Source organism: Marmota monax, unplaced genomic scaffold (genome assembly GCF_021218885.2).
Source record: "Marmota monax isolate L192 unplaced genomic scaffold, Marmota_monax_Labrador192_F-V1.1 WCK01_AAM20220418_F8-fsc00053, whole genome shotgun sequence".
Lineage (NCBI taxonomy): Eukaryota > Metazoa > Chordata > Mammalia > Rodentia > Sciuridae > Marmota > Marmota monax.
The window spans coordinates 7,730,177-7,756,799 of NW_026693153.1; the positions used below are offsets into that span (position 1 = coordinate 7,730,177).

Genomic DNA, 26,623 nt, shown 5'->3' on the forward strand with positions numbered 1-26,623 from the left:
GAGCAACTCTGAAGTAGGAGTGAAGTGGGTTAAAAATCCACAGCACATGGAGGTAAACAGCATGTTAGAGGCCTGCATATGATTTATAGGAGGTCAGAGAAGAAACATTTCATCCAGGGGTTGGGTTGGATGGAGTTTCCTGGAGGGCGAGGTGCTGAAGTTTCCCATAAGTGGTGACAATGAGGACAGGTCATTGGAAATAGCATCTTACTACTCTCTAACATACACAAGTGGGAAGGTCCTTAACCATATCCTATGTGAAACTGAGCATTTCAACACAATGGTATCAAGGATCTTGACCATCAGGACTTTAGGATGTGATTTTACAATCACCAGTGAGTCAGACAGACAAGACTAACAGAACTCTATGGCAATAGGATTTAAACAAAAATTTTCAGTTTTTAACAAGCGTCTGGCTGTGGCTGTATATATTGTTAGAATCCTCAAGCATTGCTGGGAACTATTCTGTGGAACTGACTTCCTGATTCAACTCAGGGCACTATATTCCGGTTTAATAATTACTTGTATTCTATTATCCTCTGGCGCCAACCATAAAACAAATATTTTCTTAAATGCCTTTGCTGTAAAATCAATTAACTGGACTTTGTCTCCAACTTTTCAAATATTGTAGGTATCTTATTTTTCTATGAGATACAAAGGCCTCACTGTTTATACTCCTTGTCATTAACAACTCTGAAAATCAAAGTCTTTGCTGAGTTTTGCTTATATACTCTGTTTCATCCTCTGTGACAGCACACCACTTCATTATACTGTAGAGCGGACTTGAGAGTTCTGCCCTAAGATTTCTTAATAGGAAAAACAGCACTCCATGGCTAGGATAACACAGTCATAGAATTGGAAGGGGCCTTGAAACCACTTGTGTAATCACTTAGGTGATGAAGGACAAATTACCTAGCACTCGATCTAACCCTCTGTTTTAAGTGACAGAGATACCCTTTTGTTTGCCATTAATAACACAGAATCTTTTAAGAGTCCAATAGATGATAGTGGAATAGCAAGATTTTTCTATCTGAAATAACTTTACCTTTGCTGTACTGTACTAACCATAGCTAACATTTATTGAGAGCTTATTATGTGCCAAGCATGGTGCTAAGCACTTTACAAGGATTATCTCATTTTGTCCTTACAATAATCTTAAGAGATTTGGTGCCATTATTATTCTTATTTTATGACAAGGAAATGGAGACACAGAGAAGGTGAGAGCCAACTAGAGGTTTGAGTTCCTACTGATGTGTGGCCATCATTAGGTGATCTAATGTCACTTGTCTGTGTGTGAACTGGGATACCTATCTCACGTGGCTGGATTATTATGAGAAATATTGACTGGCCCCAAGTGTATCTGGCATGAATCTGTTTTTCCCTCTTAGAGGCCGAATGGAGTTCTGGAGAAAATCTGGGCTATGCAATTAGGTGACTTAGACTCAAAGTCCAGCTCTGCTACATGTGCTTTACTCTCTGAGCCTCAATTTCTTTACCTACAAAATAGAAGACCAATTTGTACCTCACAGTTACTAAATGGATAAGTGAGATCAGCCTTCATAATGAGCTTGTACAATAGGACAATAGGCCCAATCCCCACCAATAAAATCATCTTAGAAAAGATTGGTTAGAGCCAGGCATAGTAGCTTACTGCCTGTAATACCAGCAGCTTGGGAGAGGGAGGCAGGAGAATCTTTAGCCTCAGTGAGGGCCTTAGAAACTTAGTGAGACCCAGTTTTGAAATAAAAAATAAAAAGGGCTGGGGATGTGGCTCAGTGGTTAAGCACTCCTGGGTTCAACTCCTGGTACCAAAAAATAAAAAAATAAATTTAAAAAAGACTGGTTAGATAAAAATGCAGATTTAGAATTCCATTCAAAGGTAAAATGCTCCATGTGTCATGAAATAGACACAGATTAACTGGTACCTTTCTGAGACACAATTTTCATACAACTCTAACCCAGATAAAAGGATGAAAAGGTATCTGTACATAAAATAGCTCCTTCAAAACTTCTGTTCTAAAACCAGTACTTCGCACAATAGAACCTTGCTATTTACCTGATTTCTTGGTCCATGGTACAGTAGAAGCTAGAACTAGAAATTGGGTAGTCGGTAGAGGCAGGTGAGAGGAGCAAACAGACAATGCCTAGTTATAACCTGACACAGAGGAGGTAGAAAACAAAATATAAAAATATATTATTAATACTGAAAATGCTCTAAATAACACTGTCCTTAATACAAGAAAGTATTGATTATCTTAAAAATATTTTCATCAAAAAGGTTATTAAATGCACTGATAAAAAACTGAATAAAAAAATAAAAAAATGATTATTTTAAAAAACTGCTGGCACTTAAAAGGGGAAAGCAGTGGTTCTTGGAAAATTCACCACCACAGACCACTCAGTTTAGTGACAAAAAACGAAACAATAAGATGCTATTCTGGATTCTTTCCAAAACTATCTATAATCTATTGCCCATTTTAAGGGAATAAAGCAATGGAATTCTCTTTTCCACTATAGATCAGAAAAATAATCCAAAATATGAAGATTAAAAGTGTCCTCAAACAATTCAAATATAATCCATATGACATATTGTCTTGTGCTTCCTTTTAGGAACATTCAAGAGCAACTTAATAGCAAACCTGAGGGTTTCTGTTTTTTCCCCTTCTCCACTCAAAACTTATAAGCCACAGATATTCTAAGGAAATCTGGAGTAGAAATAGGAAACCTACGCCCCCTCCATAGCTCTTTCCCTTTGTGTGAGTTTAAAAGCTGTACTATAAGAATTGTAGCTTAGTGTTTCCTAGCACCAAATGTTTTAATAAATGGAGAATGTAAATGATCCATTCCGTGTGGCTTCTATTCCACAATGACTAAGCCAACCATGAATGAACTCCACACGGATCTGGAATTCTTTATACTGGTTCTAAGAGTTGGACATTTCTGGGTTGGGGGTAGGATCAGCCAGAAAATTCTTTTGTTTCTTGGACTTTAAAAGACAAAATGACTGCTGAAGAACAGCTGAGGAAAATGTTTGAATTCTACAGTGTGTGTAATACTATAATTTGCTCATTATAAAACATTTTAGACATTTAGCTAAAGCCAAAATAACCCCACCGAAACTTCACTAGTTTGATTTAGGACACAACTTTGGGTTCAAATACTATGAGAGCTCAAATAGAAACTGACCCTTATTCTTCTTATTAAATCAAAGAAGAAATTACATCTGGCCTGTGTAACATCAGGACTCTCCTAGCCCCTGGTGATATCTGTGCCAAACCAATATATTTAGTTAGCAGTTTCAAAGTTGGCCCTAGGTCACATTCATAGGTTGCCTCACTATTACTTTATAACATCACCTAAAGCAGGGGTCAGCAAAATAGGGCTGTTTTTTTGGTACATAAAGTTTTTCTGGAACACAGCCACTGCTGCTCGCTTGTGTATCGTTATATGGTTTCAAGCTGGCAAGACGGAGATGAGTAGTTGTGGCAGAAACTGTATAGCCTACAAAACCTAAAATATTTACTATTTGGCTCTTTAAGAGAATGCCTGCTGAACCCTGATCTAAGGGCAACTGTTGGGCCGATTAGTCACTCAATGCACCAGGAAAAAGATCGTCATGTGGCCAAGTTCAACACTGTGGGGGCTGTGTATATGTTGAGGGGGAGATGGTGAGGCAGCAACGGTGCCAAACAAGCACTTGCTTCACTGCTACTTTCCATCTCTCTCAATTTGATATGCAACAGCTCTGTAAATACATGACCTCTTTTGGGCCATGTTCATATGATTTTGACCTAGGAGACTGGACTAGAACAAAATAAGTTCATTAGATGGTATTCAAGGCAAACTCAATTAATTTCATTCGTCAGAGTATGGATCATGTACAAAGCACCAGAGACACACTCTTAACAAAGAGACTGTCCAATATACACGGAGCTAACAGTTTAGGGGAGGAAGTAGTTCTTTAGGTAATAATATACACATAAGTAAAACTGCTACCACAATTACCAGCATAAGGAAGTGTGGCACTGTTATGAGTGTACAATGGGGTTATGAAGTCAGAGAGGAGTTCTTAAGATACTGTCACTAAAGCTGAGGGCTGGGGGCTGAGTGGGAGCTATTAACTGGGTGAAGAGCAGAGGGAAGAGGCCCAAGCAGAGTGCACAGCATGGGCAATGGGCTGGGGATGGGAGGGAGAATGATGGCTCTAAGAGACCAACAGAAGGCCAGCACATTTGGAGCTGAAAGAGAAGAAGGAAGAGTACAAGGTGAAACTGTGGCCAAACCAAGCAGAGTCTTGGATCCCTACTAACAAGTTTTGAGTTATTCTAAGGTCAGAGTTAAACCCAGTAATCCCTGGGTGACAGTCCTTCTCCCTAGGGTCACTACTGTCTTTGTGATCAGTTCTTTTTCTTTCTTTTTAATCCTGACCCAAACACACAGCTCTGTTTTGAATATTCACGGAAGTCTTTATCATCATATTCAATAAGCAAGAAGCAAAAAGGAAAACATGAAAACAAAGAATTTACAATGCAGCTATCTACAAATGTACTGAATGATGTGAGTCTGCCCCAATTCTTCTTTCTGTTCCTGGAACTGAATATTGGAAATGATAAGCAGGGAGAAATATTCATATAGTCAGGTGCCCCTTCCTACTGAGAACAGCACATTTTAAGTTTCAATTGTACTATTCATGAATAGCATTTTGTAGCTAAAAGGTGAGGAAGGTGAGGAAGGTCACCAAGACATAATAGTGAAAATAGAAGATAAGACAGAGAAGTTAAAAAAAAAAATCTCATTAACAGGACAAGTGAGCCATGTCCTAGACACTTATTAACTTTGTGACCTTGGGCAAGTTACTTAACTTTTCTAATTCTGTTTTTCCCACCTGTAAAAATGAGAATAAGCAGGCATCCATCACAGAATTTTTATGAGGATTAAATGAGATACTGTAAAGGTTTCTAATATCCAAGAGAAACTCTGATATAATTTTCTTCCTTTTCTATTTCTAATGTAATGTCATGGGGCACAGGGAAACCTGAGCCAGTGGCAAAAGAAAATAGAGATAAGAAAGTAAATGTGGAAAAAGTCTTATCTGCAGCTGGCTTATCTGTAGGTGGTTCCTTGTGCGCTTTGGTCTTCTAACTTGATGGCTCAAAGTGACTAACACCTTAAAATGACCTTATCTACAATCTTCCTAAGTAGCTAGCAAAAAAAAAAAAAAAAAAAAAATCAAAGGTAGAGATGTACTTTTAATTGGAAAATTTAAAGGTTATTCTGGATATAATTAATGACATACTTGATAATATTTATAAACTAAAAAAATAGCAACATAACAACTCAGCCAAACATTCCCCTCTTAACACATACATATACATACACTGATGATTAGAAATGCCCTTGGTAATCCTTGTGACTAGTTTTAAGGGAAAGATTAGCAATACCAAAAGAATGAATTATTTCTACATATGAAATAAGTCTTATTCCAAATCTCAAAACTTAAATTTACTAAAAGTTAAAATTATACTTTAGCCCTAGAAATACAAAGAACCACTATTTATATTTTATTGTGCAACTCTAATGACCTTTCAGGTTCTATTTCTTTTTGTTTAGGAAATTATGTAATAAGCACCATGAACTTCTTTGTATCTCAGGCAGACATTGAATCCTTTGAAATTCGGCCACATTAGTGCACTGAGAAGTCTAAGGTTGTTTTTTCTCTATCAGCTGATCTTGATAAAAGGCACTGAGAGTGATGCAGCCTAACTAAGAAAGGAAGAGGTAGAAGTATAGACAATCATATATTCCTGGCTTCTCCAGGTGGAGAACTGAACCACGCTATGCGACTTACTTTTATGGGCTGGAAATGGGGCTCAGTTGTACAGCCTTCCTTGCCCAGCATGTATGAGACTTTGTGTTCAATTCCTAGCACTACCAAAAACAAACTAATAAAAAGACTGACCTTTTAGACAGAGCTGAAGGACAAAACCTCAGTACATTTAAATATTTAAGCAAGAAGCCAGTTTCCCATTATGGAGGGTTCTATTTAAATTTAGCTTATTAAAAACTCATAATACTTTCGGTATGAGTATATAGGGCCCCCTTGTCAACTCTGAAAGCTCCCAGGGGTTCTGGGTTCACAGGCTGTGAACCATTATCACAAAGCTTATATTATGTAATGGACAAGACCATACTCTCAAGAACTGTCTTTTCATTGGTTATCTCTAGAAATACACCCACCAATCATCTATATGGAGATATTTGCAGAAGAAATACACACTTTCATAGTAAGCTGCTAGGCAGAGGATATGAAAACAGCCATGAGTGAGTCACATGCTATGGACACCAAAGTGTGTGTGGCACTTCTCAGCCTCTTGGCTCCATGACAAGAGGTTTAGCATAAGAAGTAGGGACACACGAGGGCCCTGACAGGGGGATTTCTTTTTAAAAGAAACATGGAGATATAGTTTCCTTCTCTTTCCTTATAAAGCCTTCCTCTGTCAACAGGCTACCCGCGTCACCCCCAGCAAAAACAGGGGTGGCCCCTAAATGCCAAAAGAATAATTGTCTGTGTTTTGCATGCTGAAATTGACTTGGCAAGCTCTCTACCTTGCAAAGAACACAAAGAGCTTAGTTTAGTCTGTGTGTAAACCCTTCACAACGATTACCCAAAACATCCAAAGCAACAGGCTCAAGGGAGAGCAATGATTCTTTGTTTCCCCCCATAATTGTAAGCTTCTGACATTCATTTATTTACTTACAGCTCCTAGCAGCAGCCACCCTCTTTGGTCAACAGGCACTCTTGGCCACCCTGAGTGCTTTCTAACAAAGGATGGGCAGAAACCCTAAGCTTGATTTATCCCCAGTACCATGAACTCTGTCTGAGACCCAGGTCTCTTCAACAGGGTTGGGAAGGGGTCTGGGTAAACTCTATCCCCTCATTGAAGAACCCAGGGAGAGTTATCTTCCTGTAGAGTTGAATGGGACTTTGAAAAAGTCTTGGTTCCTTCCCTGAACCATTCTTAAAGGAGGACATGAGGAGAAGACTTGTATCAATTTGAAGAAGCCAGGACTTGACCCAAGTGTACAGAGTGCAGCTGGAGGCATGCTACCTACACCAAGAGCTCACCCTGCTGCATGCCATTTCCTTGATCCTTCATGATTTTTGACCTAAGTAGACCTCCTACTTTATTAAAACTTGTTTCCTTGCCTAGAATGAGCTGGATATTGGAAAGCAGTGGAAGAATTTGAATTTATTCACATAGTGCTTTAATTTCAGATAAACTGAGGCATTCTTCTCCCTCCTTGCTTCTTCTTCTCTGTTCTAGTATTATTACTTCACGATGCAGCTGCCTCAATTTTTGCTGATGTAGTCAAAACTTTAACAATGACTGAGGACATGTGTCTCCCAACTATACACTGAGCCTTCCTAAGGAGAAAGAATTCAGGCAATGGAAAGTAAACTTGGGTGGGCTCTGAAGCCAGTAAGAATTCCTGCTCTTCCACTTACCAGGTCTATGGCTTGGGGCAGATGACTTAACCTCTTTAAGTTTAGGTTACTCTAGCCCATAAAGTATAGATTAATCATTGTATCTGTCTCATAGTGCTGTTGTACCAACGGAAACAGTGATATAAAATGTCTTAGCATGGTGCCTGCAGACAGTAAGTTTTGTGTTGCTGCTGTGTTAGAGGATTTAAAAAGTCTCACTTGGTGGAAGAGATAGACCAGTGAGAGCCTGGGTGAGCATATGGCTTTCAAGCCTTTCTCATGTTGTCTAGAATAGTTTTGACAAGTTTGGCCCAAAAGTTACTTCATGTCAAACTCTTCCAAACTGGCAGGATTATAGTTCTAACCACTTCTCTGTTGAACAACAGGCACCAGTTCTTGGCCAAAGCTAATTTCTTCAGTTTTCCAATCTTCATCTCTATTAGGCACAAAATAACACACACTCTTAAAATACGTGTTTAGCATTGACTAAAAGAATTCCTTACTACTGGTGAGTAATGTACTTTTCTCATGATGCTAAAAGGCAAAAATCTATTAGTTATCTTCTTATCTCATTTGATGTCCTAGGAGGGAAGGCATGTCTGCTGAACCAACAGATAAAATTGTATCATTAGGGCATCTCTACCAGGATGAGCTGTGAGTTCCAGTCATGTGCCAGGCAGTGGGCACAGCATTTTAAACATCTGATCTCTACCTAACCCTCCCAGGAAGGCTGTAAGACATTAAGCCCAAAAGAAATGAAGTGATTCACCCTGAACTTAACACCATGTATCTAGTGAAGCAGGTCTGTAATGTAGCTAGGCTGGCTCCTGAGTCTGTACTCTTTCTCCTACCTAGATTCTGCTGTTTCTTACTGCTTTGCTTACATTTGGAGTCTAGAAAACAGATGAAAGCTTCAGGGCACCAAAGATTTGATATGTAATATTAAAAACAAAAGCCCTGTGTGAGACACTGGGTTCCACACTCAGCACCACACCGCATAAAAATAAAGGTAGCATGTCCGTGTATAGCTAAAAAAAATTAAAATAAAATTTAAAAAACCAACAGACAAAAAACCCCCAATGCCTGAATCATAAATCCAAGTATGTAATTTTGTCAGTTACCTTATAAAGCATATTCTGAAAGTTTCATGGCTGAAATATTTTGGAAATATCTTTAAAATCCCTTCAAAAACAAAAGCTATCCCATTGTTTTAGAATCACATTTGGTCTGTTTGACCAAAGATAGTATTAGTTGACCCAAACTCCAACTTGATTCATTAGATTTGGTTCCAAGGAACTTAAGAACCAGACTTTGCCATGGCTAAGAAATATTTCAAAGCAGACAACTCCAAAAGCAGAGTTCCAAAACTGTTCTAAGAAGTTGCGATATTGTTAAAATGAGGTCAATGCAGTTCTCTGCTCCTTGAAATCATTTTCTCTTGGCTCCTGTGACACAGCTCACTCTTATTGCTTGCTGTCTCTGCCTAACAACCAAACACCGATGCCTTCTTTGTTTTGTGGTACTGGGGATTGAACCTAGGCCCTTGACATTCTAGTTAAGCATTCTACCAACTCAGCTATATCCTCATCCCTGCACACTAATCCCACTCCACCCCACTTTTTTTTTTAAGAGACTCATTCCTTGCTGTATGTATATACATGACTGCATGACCAATGTGATTCTGCAACCTGTACACTCAGAAAAATGAGAATTATTCCCCATCTGATTCAAATGTATGATATGCTAAGATCATTGTACTGTCATGTGTAACTAATTAAAACAAAATAAACAAACAAAAAAAGAAGTACTACAGTGTCTGACATATTAAAAAATGTGAGAATCTCAACTTAACTGACTTGTCATTGTGAGGTTTCTATTTTCATGTCAGAGATGATCTTCATGAGAAATTGATAGTGTGCTTCTAATTTCCACTAGGCTAGATTAAATAAAGATCCAAAATTTAAAAAAAAGAGACTCATTCTTAAAATGTTTATGTATATAATACTAAGTTCCTGGTTTTTCCTTTTAAATCTTTTATGATAAATATTTCCAAATGTACAAAAAATAGAATATAACATAGTCCATCATCTTCAACAGCCCTCAATATTTTGCTATACTTATTTCACATCTATCCCTTTCTTTTACTTTTTTCTGGCATTTTTTAAAGTATGACCCAGGACAGCACTTCATTTCATATTTAAATACTTCATTTTGCATCTAAAGAAGTAAAAGGGGGATTCTTCCACATAAACACAATGCTATTAACACACCTAGAAAAATTTACAAATTCTTAATAGTATCATATATTATCCACATTGAAATTTCCTTGATCTTCTTTTCTCCTACTCCATGGACAATAACACCAGCTGCTATACCAAGGTAACCTTTTCTTATCTTGTTGATGACTTTCAAGATTTTGTCTAATTCATCCCTTTTTCTTTTCTGAAAAAGGTCTCAAAAATATGAAAACAATGTAATAGATAAATCAGTATGATTTTTCCAAATTCATACATTTTCATACATGTTATTAAATATTCTTTGAAATTTTGACTTTTAAAGTTACCTAATTGATCCTAGAATATGTACAGATATTTGATCCATTTAATTTTTCCCAAGTATTTGTTGAACACTTAGTATTATTTCATCTTCTCTATTATAAAGGGCCAATGATGAGCAGTTCATCTGGGTTCATGGTTTCCTTTCTATTCTCATCTTTCACTACTGAACACTTCCTGCACTCTAGCTGTAGGGGGGATATGGTATTCCCCATATATTGTATTTTTCCTTCACCTTTTTCCTGGACATACGATCTGGAAACTATTTTTCATCCTCTAAGAACCAGCTCACCTTTGAGATGGCTTCACCAGGTCCCGTTGGCAGACTTGGTTATTCCCTCTCATATGCTCCCAAAGCACTTTGTACACTGGAAATTGTTTATAGTATTTCTCAGTATTTGTATTTAGACGTGAACCTGCATTTGTACCACTAAGCTGCTGAGTTCCTCAATACCTCAGGTTTATTTATTCATTTTCCAAAAGGAATAAAATAATCCAACTCTGTCTGAATTTAAAAAACACACAAGGAATAGAAACTATCAATCACATTATCTAGAACATAACAGAAACTTTACAAGAACTAGTTTCCTTCTCTTCCCCTAAAAAGAGAAAGTGTAAATGCTTCAGAATAGAGGACTGGAAGGTAAGTTTTTAAAATTTCCCCTAGTTATAGGAAGATAATGGAGTACACCTGGGAGGCTAGGAAAGGAGAACAAGTGGCTTAGAGATCTAGTGTTGCCCAGGGGCTTTCTGCGTGGCAACATTTTCTCTGCAATAGGCAACCTGTAACATTTCTTTAGATAAAATAGGAGGAAGGAAAGATGTTGTGTTGTCATATTGGGATAAAACACCTAACCTCCTCCAAAACTGTTCACCTCTACGCTCCTATTACACTGGGTTGGATTATCCAAGAGAAGGTTTAAAGGCACACAGAGTGACCTACTATTACTGAAAAGGTGGGGAAGATCGCTAGGAGACAACCAAAGTTTGTGGGAAACTTCGAGTACTCTGAATGATGCGTTTTTATCTTATAGGATTCATGACTGCCTAGAGTCTGTGAACAAGGAGCACTGCAATGGCAGCTGCAATGCAGCTGTGAGCAGAGACCCTGTTCTGGTGCTGGCTCTGGGTGTGACCATAGGTACATCAATTAACCTCATTTGACCTTGGTTATAGGCTGAGGGGAGTAGACAAAATTGGCCCCAAGGGACAAAAACAGGAGAACAGAAAGGTTAAATGACTGTCTCAATGTAACCATATTTCTAAGAAAAACCAGAGTTGGAAGAAATATATAGAGTGATGTAGTTTGAAAACTGTTAAAAGAATCAGAGCTCTGAGCTAGGACTGAGAGTATTGCATTTAAAACTAACTTGGACTATATGAAAATAATTTTTGTCTTCTGCTCTATTCCACAAAGATCTGGAAAACATTCTCAGCCCTGTTTCAACCTTAAATGAGAAAAGAATCTTTAAAGAGCCTCTGATTTGTAATGGAAAACTCAGATAAATCAGCTATTTATACTCTGAGATTTTTATATTTCTTTTTGTCCTTGCTTCAGAACACACAGCTAAGAAAAGCCATGATGTAAGTCTGCTCTATTAGACCTAATCAGCAGGCTTTTTATTCAGCAAAGAATAAAAAGAGAAGCCCAGCATCTTCTTTGACCACATCAGTTTGTGAACAAGAAACCAAAGAACTTCCAGTTAAATGGACAAAGTCAGTGTCAATTGGTGTAGCATGAGCATGGAGGGGAAGAAGAGTCAGAATTCCTACATTTCATCTCTGGTCCAAAATTTATTAGCTAAAGTTATATAAGTCTCCTGAATCCTAAATAGGGTGAATAATTACCTGTCTGCTGATTTTATCAGCAGATATTATTACAAGCAGTCATCTGATAAGGTAGACTGGAAAAAGTCTTCATTAAGGTCCACGATTAAATTTCTGGGACAATACTTAAAATTCCAACTGACATTCAACATCAGAGGAGCTGCTAAGATCTTCCTTAAGTATATACTATCACCAATCTACTGCTTTAGTAGTGTTTAACATCTGGGAAATCATGCCCAACTCCATGCATTTATTTAAGAAAGCACCGGCCTACAGAAGAATGAGTGGGTCTTGAGGGACATCATCAAATATATGTGTTGGGGTGAGAGAGACTGAAACCAGGTGGTGTGAGAAATGGATGAAAAAAAAATTCACGTCTCATCTAGAATAAAGAATAGTCTTTTGCGTTAAAGGACTACACTTGTAGCAACAGGAGTAGCTTTGCTTGATTCAGCTCTGAAGGCAAAATCAGGATAAATGAACTGAATTTACTGGGAGATGAAATTTAGCTCCCAACAAAGAACCATTTTTAGATACTTTATATTCGCTTCTTTTTACTCTATGAATTTTTCCTAAAACTCACAATCCTTGGGAATATGGACCTGAATCATACATCCCCATTTTCTATTTCCTTGTCATTAGCTTTGTCCATGCACTACAAGGAAAAATACCACAAAGGGAATGTTTCGAGAATTTTTACTGAAAATAGGATAAAAAGATAGAAAGCCAGTTGCTAAATTAGGTTATCTGATTTTCAATTTGTCTTTTTTAGCCATCAGATAGGTTTACTGCAGTTGGCTGAGTTTAGTGTCTTCAAATGTTGGTGACTAGGGCAATAAAAGGAAACATTTTTTTATTTTTATTTTGAGAGTCCAATAAAATCCCAATAGGATTTTTTCCCCTAATCTGGCCATGCAAGCACAACCTGGCTGTTCTGCAACTGAGCACTGTTAACATCTATTTATAGCTAGTATTTTCATAGATGAATCATATTTACCATAAGTCAGTTAATATTAAAGGACCTAACCAGTTTTGCTGAGAACCCCGTAATCTTACTACATTTCTTTCCATTCCCCTCTGAGGGAACTAAATTTTAGCTTAATGATTCAATGCAGAAAATGCAAGTGGAAACATAAAACAAGCAGGAATGCTCCCTAAACTCAGCAAAATACAGAATGTTAAACACATTCAACTTAAAACCTTGGATCATTTCCATCTTTGTCCCTTGGCAACAAGTGTCCTACAGTTATTGCAGGACAGATCTGTCATTAAAACAAAACATTCAAACCTAAAATGTCCCACTAAACCAAGTTTAAATGACATAACCTTAATAAAATGTGATATGCCTAAAACAAGACTAATGATGGCCAAATAAAAAGGAGGGGTACAGTGGATGTTCAGCTTGTTTTACATATTTGAAGGGGTGTGGGAGGGTGTGGGAGAGTGGGCTAACAAATGGCCAGGGTATACATGATCAAAAGTTTTCCAAAACCAGTGAAATTAAATGGAGATTTCAAGTTAGCCTCAGGAATCTGACGTCATTTCTCCACCTAGCACATGAGAAAGGATGTGTGTATTTGCTCTCTCAACTTTTTGTAGGCAACCGTGCTACCCTGAAATTGATATTAAGTTCTTAGTCCTTGATGTCTTTTATGAGAATCTCTACCCTTAAATTTACCTTTACCACACCTTTCTCTACAAATTTTTTTCATTTGACTTCAGGCTAAAATTCTTTAAGGTTAAAAATGATAATACACATGAAGCACTTAAAAGAGTGCCTGGCTTGTGAAGAGGTCTATACACAGCTACTTTAGTAGATTCTTAGTTCTCTTTTCCTAAACTGCTAACCAGTGGTTCACAGATAAATCATCGTAACCATGCCACTTCTACTCAAATCCAAGCAGCTCTGCTGAGGAAAGACTGCATGATTCAATCACCGAATAAATCCCTGATAAGATCTAAGTTGGTTGAACATGGGCACAGAGAGAAACAACAGGGACCCTGCACTCATAGAGTGTGAACAACAAACCCATTATCAGGGGTCTTTATCTCCATCACATTTTGAAGGCTCAGAGAAGTCCAAGGCCAAAGACCTAATCATAAACACTGAGCTGTGATTTAAGATCAATTAGACTGTCTCATCTCAGACTTTCTAGTCAGTCTCCTGACATTCCAAGATGCCAGAAAAGCAGATGAGAAAGCACATTAACATTTTGGAAAAACTGTGCATTCAAATATAGTTTCTGCACATAAGCAATGGATGAAAACAAGATATCTTTACCAAACAGACCAACAGATCAAGGGTTAGGAGTTCATGAATTTACTCAGATTTTTGTATAATTTGGGGTACTTAGAGTTCAATATAGCTTGAATATGAAAATAAGGAAGCCAAATTGATATTGCTTAGTACAAAGCCTGACAGAGTAGGTGTTTCACAAATGAATACATTGGTATTAAACCAGGATTTTCCTTTTAATACAATGCTTTTTTAAAAAGAGACCTCAGTAGATATAATATGGTGATTAGTGGGCTCTGAAGATAGACTGCCTAAAGTAGGATCTGGCTTTGCTGCTTTTTAGTGGTATAACCTTTATCAAGTTATTTGATAGTCCCAAGTCTTAGTTGCCTCTTCTGTAGAGTGTGTGTATATGTGTGTAGAGGGGATCATAACAGTTTTGTGAGGATTAAATCAATTAATAAAAGGAAAGCATTTAGAACAGGTTTGTATATGGTAAGTACTGAATAAATTATTATTTTTATTTTCTTCAAATTTGAGTTTTAATTGGCTACCACAATATCATATGAAATGATCAAGATCAAAAATTATTCCTTTGGAGACTTTTCAAAGTTACTTTACACAAGCAAAATATCCCTTTATCATATCTCTTCCACAATTCAAACCTGAACACAAACAGGTATATAAAGGATAAAATGATCAAATTATATAGAATGAATTATTTTTTATATACAATATAAATAAATAAAGGTTTAAAAAATCTAACTTATCTGGCAAGGAGCTGGCTGGGGTGGTGTGTATGTTGGGGTAGATAGTGAGTAGAACAGGCCTCTATTTATATTTGGACATTTTCTGTAATTAAGGTAAGTAAATAATTGCAAATTCTACTAAGGTGTCCTCTTACATGGGCACATTCTTCCCAAGACCCATCATGATTTCAACCAGCTCAAACCCAAGAAAAATTGATGGAGGTCACTATATAGGAAAACAAAGCACGATCTACTTCTTACCACCAACTGCATGGTTTTTGTATCCATAGATACAAGACAACAGAGAATCACAATATTCTAAAGCGGGAAGTCCCAGGACCTCAGAGATCATCTAGTCATAGGCCATAACCCTGCTGTCAGGGGGTCCATTAGGGAATAAGAGTATGGTACAGATCAAGAGAAACAACCCTGGTCCTCATTCTACCCTGAATGATCTTTGGTGGGGGGCAACCTAGCCCAACACTCTCATTTTGTAAGTGACAACCCAGAGCCTGGCTAATTAAAGGCAGAGCTGGGATCATAAGCCAGATTTCCTGATTCCTGGTCTATACTCTCAAAGGCTGACCTTCTATGGCTATGATAGTTACAGATAAGAATGCTTTAAGCTTTGTTACATTGACAAATATGCAGATGTTCTCCATGCAAACCTATCAGGTATTTATGCTCACAATTTATGGAAAGAAGAAATCACCTTTACTTGGTATTTTACTAAAAATAAAAGCAACTTTCCATTTCTTTCTTTCTTTTCTTTTTTTTTTTTGAGGCGGGTAACCTAAAAATCTCAAACCACTGTGTCTGTTACTATACTTTTCTACCCAGTCTGCACCCCTGTGCCAAGCACAGATGCATTAAAAATTTGCCAAGAGAAACAATGAAGTCACTGATAATACAAAGCAAGAGAGTATCATGAAATTCATGTCTTTGTTTTCTTCCTCTCCATACTTAATTACCTCTCATTACCGATTATTTTGTGGTTGTTGGCAGAAGGGCAAGGAAATTCCACCACCATAAACATGTGGAGACACACACACTCAGCAGACCAGGAGTCTGCACACGATGGTTCTGTGTGAGAACCATCCAATGAGAGTGGTGCTTCATTAATCAGCAAGAATGTTGCTATTACCTCCAGTCCCCGAAGAGAATTGGTGGGCTCAGAGAAGTTCTAATCACTTTACAGGCCATTCCTTTTTTACTATTTATAAATATCATCACTAGTAAATGACCTATGCTCTCTTGGCAGATTTCACCTAACCCACTTAAGAGTGAGGTAAGAGAAGGTAGCATGTATGCAGAACTCTATTCAGTTTTCTGCAGCAGCTCAGGGTTGCTTACAAACTACCCTGCTAATAAAAGTTTACATTATCTTGGTATTGTGGAAGGCACACCTTGTATAAAACTGATGGGGCTGGGCGATGAGGTGCATGCTTGTAATCCCAGGGGATCCGGAGGTTGAGGCAGGAGGATCATGAGTTCAAAGCCAGCCTCAGCAACATCGAGGTGCTAAGCAACTCAATAAGTCCCTGTCTCTAAATATAAAATACAAAACTGTGCTGGGGATGTGGCTCCGTGATTGAGTGGCCCTGAGTTCAATCCCTAATACCAAAACAAAACAAAACAAAAGAAAACTGGTTGAGCAAGAGAATCCTTTCTGATTAGCAGCAGAATACAAGTTAATTCTTATCAGTAGGCTGTTGTTCTCCAAAGGATATGTGATAAGAGAAAAACATAGGAGGGATCATAGAAGTCCTTTAAAGGGGCTAAAAGCATGCAATGGAGGAAGGATAGCATCTTCAACAAATGGTGCTGGGAAAACTGGAAATCCATATGCAACAAAATGAAACTGAATCCCTTTCTCTCGCCATGCACAAAAGTTAATTCAAAATGGATCAAGGAGCTTGATATCAAATCAGAGACACGCCGTCTGATAGAAGAAAAAGTTGGCTACGATCTACATACTGTGGGGTCGGGCTCCAAATTCCTCAATAGGACACCCATAGCACAAAAGTTAATAACTAGAATCAACAAATGGGACTTACTCAAACTAAAAAGTTTTTTCTCAGCTAAAGAAACAATAAGAGAGGTAAATAGAGAGCCTACATCCTGGGAACAAATCTTTACTCCTCACACTTCAGACAGAGCCCTAATATCCAGAGTATACAAAGAACTCAAAAAATTAGACAATAAGATAACTAACAACCCAATCAACAAATGGGCCAAGGACCTGAACAGACACTTCTCAGAGGAGGACATACAATCAATCAACAAGTACATGAAAAAATGCTCACCATCTCTAGCAGTCAGAGAAATGCAAATCAAAACCACCCTAAGATACCATCTCACTCCAGTAAGATTGGCAGCCATTATGAAGTCAAACAACAACAAGTGCTGGCGAGGATGTGGGGAAAAGGGTACACTTGTACATTGCTGGTGGGACTGCAAATTGGTGCAGCCAATTTGGAAAGCAGTATGGAGATTTCTTGGAAAGCTGGGAATGGAGCCACCATTTGACCCAGCTATTCCCCTTCTTGGTCTATTCCCTAAAGACCTAAAAAGAGCATGCTACAGGGACACTGCTACATCGATGTTCATAGCAGCTCAATTCACAATAGCAAGACTTTGGAACCAACCCAGATGCCCTTCAATAGACGAATGGATTAAAAAAATGTGGCATTTATACACAATGGAGTATTACTCTGCATTAAAAAATGACAAAATCATAGAATTTGCAGGGAAATGGATGGCACTAGAGCAGATTATGCTAAGTGAAGCTAGCCAATCCCTAAAAAGCAAATGCCAAATGTCTCCTTTGATATAAGGAGAGTAACTAAGAACAGAGTAGGGACGAAGAGCATGAGAAGAAGATTAACATTAAACAGAGATGAGAGGTGGGAGGGAAAGGGAGAGAAAAGGGAAATTGCATGGAAATGGAAGGAGATCCTCAGGGTTATACAAAAGAACATACAAGAGGAAATGAGGGGAAAGGGAAAAATAATACAAGGGGGAGAAATGAAGGTCAATAGAGGGGGTAGAGAGAGAAGAGGGGTGGGGAGGGGAGGGGAGGGGGGATAGTAGAGGATAGGAAAGGTAGCAGAACATGACAGTCACTAGTATGGCAATATGTAAATCAATGGATGTGTAATTGATGTGATTCTGCAATCTGTATATGGGCTAAAAATGGGAGTTCATAACCCACTTGAAGCAAAGTGTGAAAGATGATATATCAAGAACTATGTAATGTTTTGAACAACCAACAATAAAAAAAAAATAAATAAAGGAACAAACAAAAAACCTTATATCTTCAGGAAACTAAAAGAAGTAAAGAACTAAATATATTTTATTATTCCTTATTTATTTTATTTTTTCCTGTAGTACTGGGGATTAATCCAGGGGTGCTCTACCGCCAAGCTATGTCCCTAGCCCTTTTTATTTTTTATTTTGATCAGGGTTTTGCTAAACTGTCCAGGCTGACCTTGAATTTGGAATCCTCCTGCCTGGGACTCAAAAGTTGCTGGGATTAAAGGTGTGTGCCGGGGCTGGGGATGTGGCTCAAGCGGTAGTGCGCTCGCCTGGCATGCGTGCGGCCCGGGTTCGATCCCCAGCACCACATACCAACAAAGATGTTGTGTCTGCCGAGAACTAAAAAAAAAAATAAATATTTAAAAAAAATAAATAAAAAAAAATAAAGGTGTGTGCCACCACACCCAGCTATATTTTATCACTCTTTTTCACTTGACTTTTATTAGATTTTCAAAAAATTCTGAATCTGTAGGTGTGGTGGACTTTTTCAAAGATGGCTGCATTTAATTCCTGCTTTTAATTCCACTGCAATGTGACCTTGGAGCTCTTTCCATCTACAAGTAGAGTCTTTCCCCACCACTGTTGAATCTGCACTGGCTTAGTGATATTCTTTCACTATAAAATGAGACATTGTTGGAATGTCCGGAGACTCTTAGGTCTAGCTACTGGAGGTTAAGAATCCACTGGGAGCACAGCTGAGGCCCAAGTAGTGCAACAAGTGTACAGGTCAGTATGACAAAGAGTGCATTTTAGGCCACCCCACCCAGTAGAGATGCAAGATGGCTGAAGCTGCAGTATGAGCCACAGAATTTTGAGTCAGTGTTGCCATTATCACCGTTTTAGAGTGGTTTGTTAAATGGAAATGTATGTCTGAGACAGAAGGCCACATAGTAGAAGGAGCCAGTCACCCTGTTGAACACCCATTATGAATGGGTCAGATACACCCCTGGAGAATAGAAATAAAAAATATTAGGGGGAGGGGTCTGTCTCTGTGATAAGAGCACATAGCATACATGAAGCCATGGATTTAATTATTCACAGCTAAATAAATTTTTTTAAAAAAAGAAAGACAAAAGAAACAGATGGTCCTGTCCTTCATGTGCAAACACAGGAACAGATTCATTTTTTACCTGTTTTTAGTATATCCAAATTAGGGAAGAGACAGTGACTACTGCTCCAGGTCACTGTTCATTTGTATTGCACTTATTTATAAATATTCTCTTCAGTAGGGTTATCACCATTTTTTTCCCAGATGGTATCTGCATGTCTTGGGCAATTTAGCATACTGGTTTTAGGGCATGATTTCTAAAGTATGGGTTCAGGAATCAGGTTACCTAGATTTGAATCATTCAAATCCCAGTTTTGCCACTTATTAGCTATGCAACACAACCTTCAGAAATTGCCTGTGTTTTTGTTTCTTCCATTCAGTAAGTTATCTGTGCTTCTACTTCTTCACTGTAAAATGGAGATAATACTTTTCTATACTTTGCTGTGAATCCTGAATGAGTTAATACATGTAAGATACTTAGAAGAGTGCCTGGTACAGTAAATGCTAGCTATTGTTACAATTATCGCTGCTGCCACCACCATCTTTCTATTCCCAGTGCCTAAAAGAGTAAATAAATTAGTGTGATGGAGACGAATGAGAAAGAACATTAATTATGATGACAACACATTATGTGACTTGTCAAAATTTTGAAAAGTGAAAATTTTGGATGCTATTAACAAATAAAACATGTAAATAATAAACATATAAGACAATAAACACCTTCAACTTCTATTTTCATAACCTGATTGTTAAGGTGAGGATATAAAGAATTCTCAGGGCAAAATTAATACTACAGTTATTTCCTTAAGAACTATCTTTTAGTTGTAATGTTTCCCCTAGTGAAAGTCATTAGAACATAGGCTTACTCCATATCCACTGGAAGCACAGAGATTTATGTAGATTTCCAATAATACGCAGACTCACAAATCCATCCTATTTAAATATACTATTGGTAATCTATGCTAAAAGAAAGTGGCAAGAATCATATCTCACAGGGGAAAAGGCATCCTACAAATCACCTGCCAATCCCCTTCACTTCACAGATCAGGACCATGAACCCAGGGATGGTCAGCCCTTCTGGCTGGCTATGAAGTCCTCATGGTCTCTTTAGTACATTGTGCCTCAGTATCCCACTACTCAGTATCCCACTATTCAGGAGGTCTCAAGTGGTGCCAGTAAGCTAGGTGAGAATCACTTCTTAAACAGAACACCCAGGCAAAGGCAGTCTTTTTTATTTTTGTAATTTTTTTTCCTTGTAGCCATAGCTCACATAGATCAATGAGGTAATTTTTTCCCTTCTTGAAAAAAATTTTCTAATGCATAAAGATATAGTTAAGAAAAGCTTGATATAAAATCTTGGGAGATTAAAATAAAGTTCATAATAATATTAATAATAAAATCTAATATTTATTGAAGTCTAATAATAATAATAAAAGCTAATGCTTATTGTGTTCCAAGCACATTATAAGCATGTTAACTTACTGAATACTCATAGCAACCTTACCTTAGGTTATGAGCATACTAGCATTGTCATCCCCATTTTACAGATGAGAAAACTGAGGCACAGTGTACTAAATAAGTTTTCAAGGTTTTATATTTGGTAACAATGCAGGAATTTGACTTTGGCAGTGTGATTCTAGTCTAGTGAGTTATACTGTTTTATATTACCACTGCATGTTCTCTCTCATGTGTGGAGGCTAAAAGAAAATTGAGCTGAATGTAGACTAGGAATTATAGTAGTTGTGCAAAGCATGGAGAGTGGATCCAGGGAGGCTGTATTTGACCGTGCATTCTATATGACTATGTGGAAATATCACATTGAACCCTATTAATATGTACAACTAATGTGTGTTAGTCAAAAAGAGAAAAGAAAAAACTGATAACTTTTACTAAATTAAAACTTAAAATTTCTGTAAGTTTTAATAACATAAAAGATTTAAAGTAAAAATATAACCTACCTACTAGGAAAGACAAGAGCTGAACATAATCAACAAATTAGTAATTTGAGTATGTAAAAGCTTCCTACAAATCCAAAAGAATAAAACAACACAGGAGAAAAATGGGCAAAGACCACTAACATACTATCAAAAATTATAAATTTATAAAGTACCAATGAAGACAATGGAGCATTGAGAACTCTCACACTTTGTCCCTTTGGGACAGCAATAATGTCTAGTTGTTGAGTGGGATTTTCCAGAGTTCAGAAATCCCATTGCTGTGCCCTAAACACTGTTCTCAGGATAAATACTCGTACACAAGGTGAAAAATGTTTAAGAATGTCTTTCTCTAATACTGAGAAAAAGTAATGTATTTCAAGATCTATCAATAATAAGATGAATAAGTAAATGGTGGACTATTCATATAATGAAATACTACACAGCAATCAAAATATATGAACTACAGTAAAATGGAACAAGGAAGAATTTTTATAATACAGGATTTAAAAGGCAAGTTTCAGAAAGTATTTAAAAGCATTAAAAGTATAAAACATGCTCAGGAATGATAAACACCAAGTTCAAGGTGGTGATTATTTCTGGAGTGGACGGGAAGAGAATGGTTCCAAAGAGCTATTCAGGGGTTTTTGACTGCATTTATAATACATTACTTATAAAAATTATTTTATATATATATATATGTGTGTGTGTGTGTGTGTGAGAGAGTGTGTGTGTGTGTGTGTGTGTGTGCGCGCGCGCGTTTGTGTGTATAGTAAATTAGTAAAATTTGATAAATTTGCATGGTAGCATGTAAGCAGTGGTTCATTATATTTTATATAGTATTCTGTATGCTTGAGTTTTTCATATTTTTAAAGAAATATTATTACAAACTAAAAGTAAAATACCAGTGATGATAAAAGATTCATGATGTGTGGGGGGAAAAGGAAAATTAATAAACTGCTTAGATATAATTAGAGTCTACTCTAAGTTTAAATGATGTTTTCTTTATTAGTCAGAAACTTCAAAAGTAAAAGGAAACAATTTTTTCTATTATAAATTAACTTGGATAATTATACAATATGAAACTGTTGTGGCCCTCAAATATCTATGGTTAAATACTATAAGCAGTAGTGTCTCTGCTTTTGGACATGAAGTTCCTAAATTTGACTTACCCAAGGATAGAGTCTGAATTTTATCAGAATATTAGGAACACTGCCAGGAACCAAGCCTTCATTCCTTTAATACTAAACTTTGCTTTTACAACAAAATAATCCGAAGTATTCTGTATTAATAATTGACACTTCTATCCTAATGCACCAAAGACTAAAATATTAACAAAACAAACAAAATGAACACACACACACACATAACACCTCAAACCAAACCACTTTAAAAAGAAATACTACAATGTGAATCTGAAGGCAAAACAGCAAGTTTATCATTTTACGGTTATGTCAAGCATGTCTCCAAGTAAGCATTTAGGCCATGGTTGGAGATATGACCTGGGTCCTTGTGGTGGAATGTTTGGTGGATGAAGTTCAAACACAGTCTGTTTACCTCTGGACATAAGTGGCCTTAATCAAAGCAGAAGATGTTTTTAAAATGTTGACTTTAAAAGCAGAAGTGTAAATAAGACTGTGATTTATGATTCTGCTAATAACTCTCTGCTGTAGAGATCAGAAAGACCAACTTTTTGGCTGTGTAAATGTAACAAGAATGCAGACTTGTTAAAACAGTAATAGGTACTCTTATAAAACTCTACTTCCATTAAGAGTTACAAATTATCTTCTCTCCTTCTAGGCCTTAAGAATGCGTTCCAGAAGCACTAACCCTGAGGGCTCAGCCCCAAAACAATTTCCAAGACACAGTAAAGACCAGAATTTCCAGAACATGAAGCACAAACAGCAAGACAAAGACTCCACCATTGAGTTGGATGAAATTCTTCCATGTCCCAAGTCAGAGAAGCCACACAATGGCAATGGCCACCAAGCAGATGATCTTTCAAGAGATGACCTGTTATTTCTTCTCAGCATTCTAGAGGGAGAACTGCAGGTCAGCTGGCTAGGAGTGATCCCTGGCATGATTCCTGGGGAAAGCTGGTTGTGAATTTGGTCTGCATGGTGCCACAGAAATAGGTATCTGTGGTTAGTACTTGTGTGTACGTGGAAGCAAAGCATAAATACACATACACAGAATTCTCTTCTGCCAACTCCAAGAGCAATTAATCACATCTAAAAGGGGTGTCATTATGACATATAATTGGCATACATGTTGTGAAAAGTTACATCCTCTGTCTGTTCTGCCCACTCACTTCATCACACAGTATTGGTAACCATGCTGCTAGATGACTTCTGGATTGGTTTAAATAATAATAGGAGCTTTGCACCTGATGTGAACTTGTTCCTAGACTGGCCATGGCATAATTACCTTTTAATTTATATAAAAATCGAAAAACAGCTAGCTACACATATTGTAAAATCTTATTTCCTACTCCCTAAAACACTATCCCTCAAAGGACTGCCATTTAGGTTATCTGCTTGTCAAACACAATAAGAAAATATAGTTCCCCAATGTTGTACAGCGATGACTTTTTAAAATATTGTTAGCATGTAATTAGACTGTAAGAAGGATGAAGGGACGTAGTTTTGTTACCTTTTCCAAAAGGTCTTATAACCAAATCTGATTTATTTATATTTGAAACTGAAGAAAAATCACTATTAACTCTCACAAGGGATCATTTGCTGAGACTGCTGGTAGATGAAGTAGGCTTTTTGAAATATCTTTTGTTCCTACAGGCTCGAGATGAAGTCATCGGTATTTTAAAGGCTGAAAAAATGGACTTGGCTTTGCTGGAAGCTCAGTATGGGTTTGTTACTCCGAAAAAGGTGTTGGAAGCTCTCCAGAGAGATGCTTTTCAAGCAAAATCGATTCCTTGGCAGGAGGACATCTATGAGAAACCAATGAATGAGGTATGCACCACATCAGGGTGGGTCCCGGGAGGAAGGCAAAGCTCAACAGTCAGTCAAGCACTGGGTCTGTAAGGAGGCAGCACCTGTAACTCCCTTCCAGTTCTTTGAGGTCAACCAGACTTCCAGCCAACCTTCCTTCTTTCTTTCCTTCCTTCCTGGTACTGGGGATTGAGGTACTTTACCACTGAACTACACCTCCAGTCCTTTATATTTTTTGAGACAGGGTCTTGCTAAATTGCTGAGGTTCTCTCTAAGTTGCTGAGTTGGCCTTGAACTAGGGCTCCTCCCGCCTCAGCTTCTCAAATTCCTGAGATTATAGGTGTACACTACCATGCCCAGCCTATAGTTTTACTTTCTAATGCATTGAAAATGTACATAAAGTAGAGAAATACTATTAATTTCTTGGGAGAAAGAGATGAATAATAGGATGCTTCTACTAGGTTGGTTTCTTGATATCAGACTGAAACATAATAAATGCAAGAATTCCTCCTTTTCTCATATGTATGTGTGTGGTGCATGCTCAGGCACTCCCACCCTATGCCCCCCAAGGGCCTGTACTTCTTTTAGGTACTTGACGGCTACCAAAAATAAAATTTAAAAAATAGAAAAGTTCAGCCATGGGGGTTAATTTCTTTGAAAACACTGAAATTATGTCATAAAAATTTGGGGCAAGAAAATGATCTGAACTGCCCAAGAAACAGTTTTTAAAAGTATAGACATTAGATATATACTCTCTTTTTCCTTCAAAAGTTTAATGATAGGGAAGACCTCTCCCCAGCCAAATGTGCCTAACTATTACAATGGCAAAGGTGAGCAGCCCCAATATGGCCATCACTGCACAAGATGAAGGACTTCTTGCTCTCTCCTTGTTGACATTTCTGAAACTCTTTGGCATCCTTGTTTTATTTTTCTATTTTTCCTCTGAGACATCAATGGAACATTTCATAATTTTTCATTTTTATAAAAAGGAAACAGCAAAGAATATGAGTTAAGGCTGGAGTGACTGAAAGCAAGTTTTGGACAAATTTCTTCCACATAAGCTCTGGCATTCTACCTCAGGAGTGACCTCTAATGTCCTTGCTATTATTGTGTTGGGTGTCTCATGAGAGAAGACTACCATCTTGCCAAGTTGTAAAGGAGTTTGGTCATGTGAATCTGCTTCTCTGAGGGGTGAGGATAAGACCACCCAGAGTCTGTTGACTTGTGCCTTAATCCAAATTTTAAACAAAAGGAGCCGAGGCCGCACGCAAGTCAACAATGTTAAAACTGTATCTTGGTGCTTCACATACTGACTGTGAAACAATATTAGGCACAAAGCCCTCAACCTGTAAGAACTCAAGTGAAACTAAGTGACCAGTAAATGTGCCCCTAATGGAAATCCACAAAGGGCATAACTGTCAAGACTTCAGTGTAAAATGAAATTGACTGATTCAAATTTATGTCAAGATTAGTTCGATATTGGAAATACTCTGTCTCAACACAAATGCTTGCAATCTTTAACTGTAATTTGTTCCCCAGTTTCTGTGCCTGCAATAAAAATACAACTATATATAAATATATATATTTGCAGTTGGACACAATACCTTTATTTTATTTATTTATTTTTATGTGGTACTGAGGCTCGAACCCACGGGCTCATTTGTACTAGGCAAGGGCTCTACCACTGAGCCACAACCTCAGCCGCAAATACAACTCAGCAGATGATCAAACTGAACATGAGAGACGATTATCACCATTCAGAGTGAGGATGAAACAACTAATGGCTTTCAGGAAGGTTTGCACTGGCAGCATGGAGTTGATAATTATACCTTCTCTTCTAGATGTGGAGGCAACGAGAAACTATTTATTTTTCAGATTCCAGTGTTTACAAGGGAAATTAGGTTTCAGTACAGTCAAGGAAGAAGAAGGGATATTTTGAAATTAATAGCGTATTTGTTTACTTTTGATAGACTAAAAAGATCAAACAATTTCTCTGCTCTCTCAGATTAGCTTATCCCTACCCGTATATTCAGGGTTAATTTAAAACAATAAAAACAAAAACAAAACAAAACGAAAGGATAAGGACAATCTACAAAGAGACAAGAAAAAAGAACAAAGAGAACCAAAATCATAGCACAGAAAGAAGACCAAGCCCAAATCAGGGTGGTCTGTGACTTGGGGTGTGTTAAAAAAAAAAGGTCATCATTAATTTCTAAACAGATATTAAGCAGATAAGGGCAAAAAGACAGAAAGCTTCTCTGTGTTTGATTCCCTATGGCCATAGAAGGATAACCAAAAATCCAACCTAATGGGATATACTATGCTTTCTTCATCCCTGGCAACTAGTTGGATTTTATCATGGGATGGGGGTAGGACATCATATCAGGTGGCTGAACTGATAAGCTGGGAGTCTGTCATTGCACAGGAAACACTAGGAAGCCATCTTTTCAATTTTTCTGTATCTGATGATCCCTGAAATGACTTATGAGTCTTCCTGTTTTCTTCCCAAGTTTCACTCAATC

General features: G+C 37.5%; 2 protein-coding genes across 5 annotated transcripts in view; one reads left to right on the plus strand and one right to left on the minus strand.

Moving 5' to 3' along the window:
• Positions 1–26,623, minus strand: part of Cmss1 (cms1 ribosomal small subunit homolog) — a 327,203-nt gene that overhangs the window by 195,564 nt on the left and 105,016 nt on the right. The gene's annotated exons all lie outside the window — the stretch shown is intronic.
• Filip1l (filamin A interacting protein 1 like) overlaps positions 22,948–26,623 on the plus strand; it is a 105,233-nt gene continuing 101,557 nt past the window's right edge. Inside the window, exons 1-2 of the mRNA XM_058582904.1 lie at positions 22,948–23,205; positions 23,949–24,122. Coding sequence (XP_058438887.1) covers positions 22,963–23,205; positions 23,949–24,122 — 417 coding nt within the window. The 5' untranslated portion in view covers positions 22,948–22,962. The remainder of the gene's footprint in view (positions 23,206–23,948; positions 24,123–26,623) is intronic.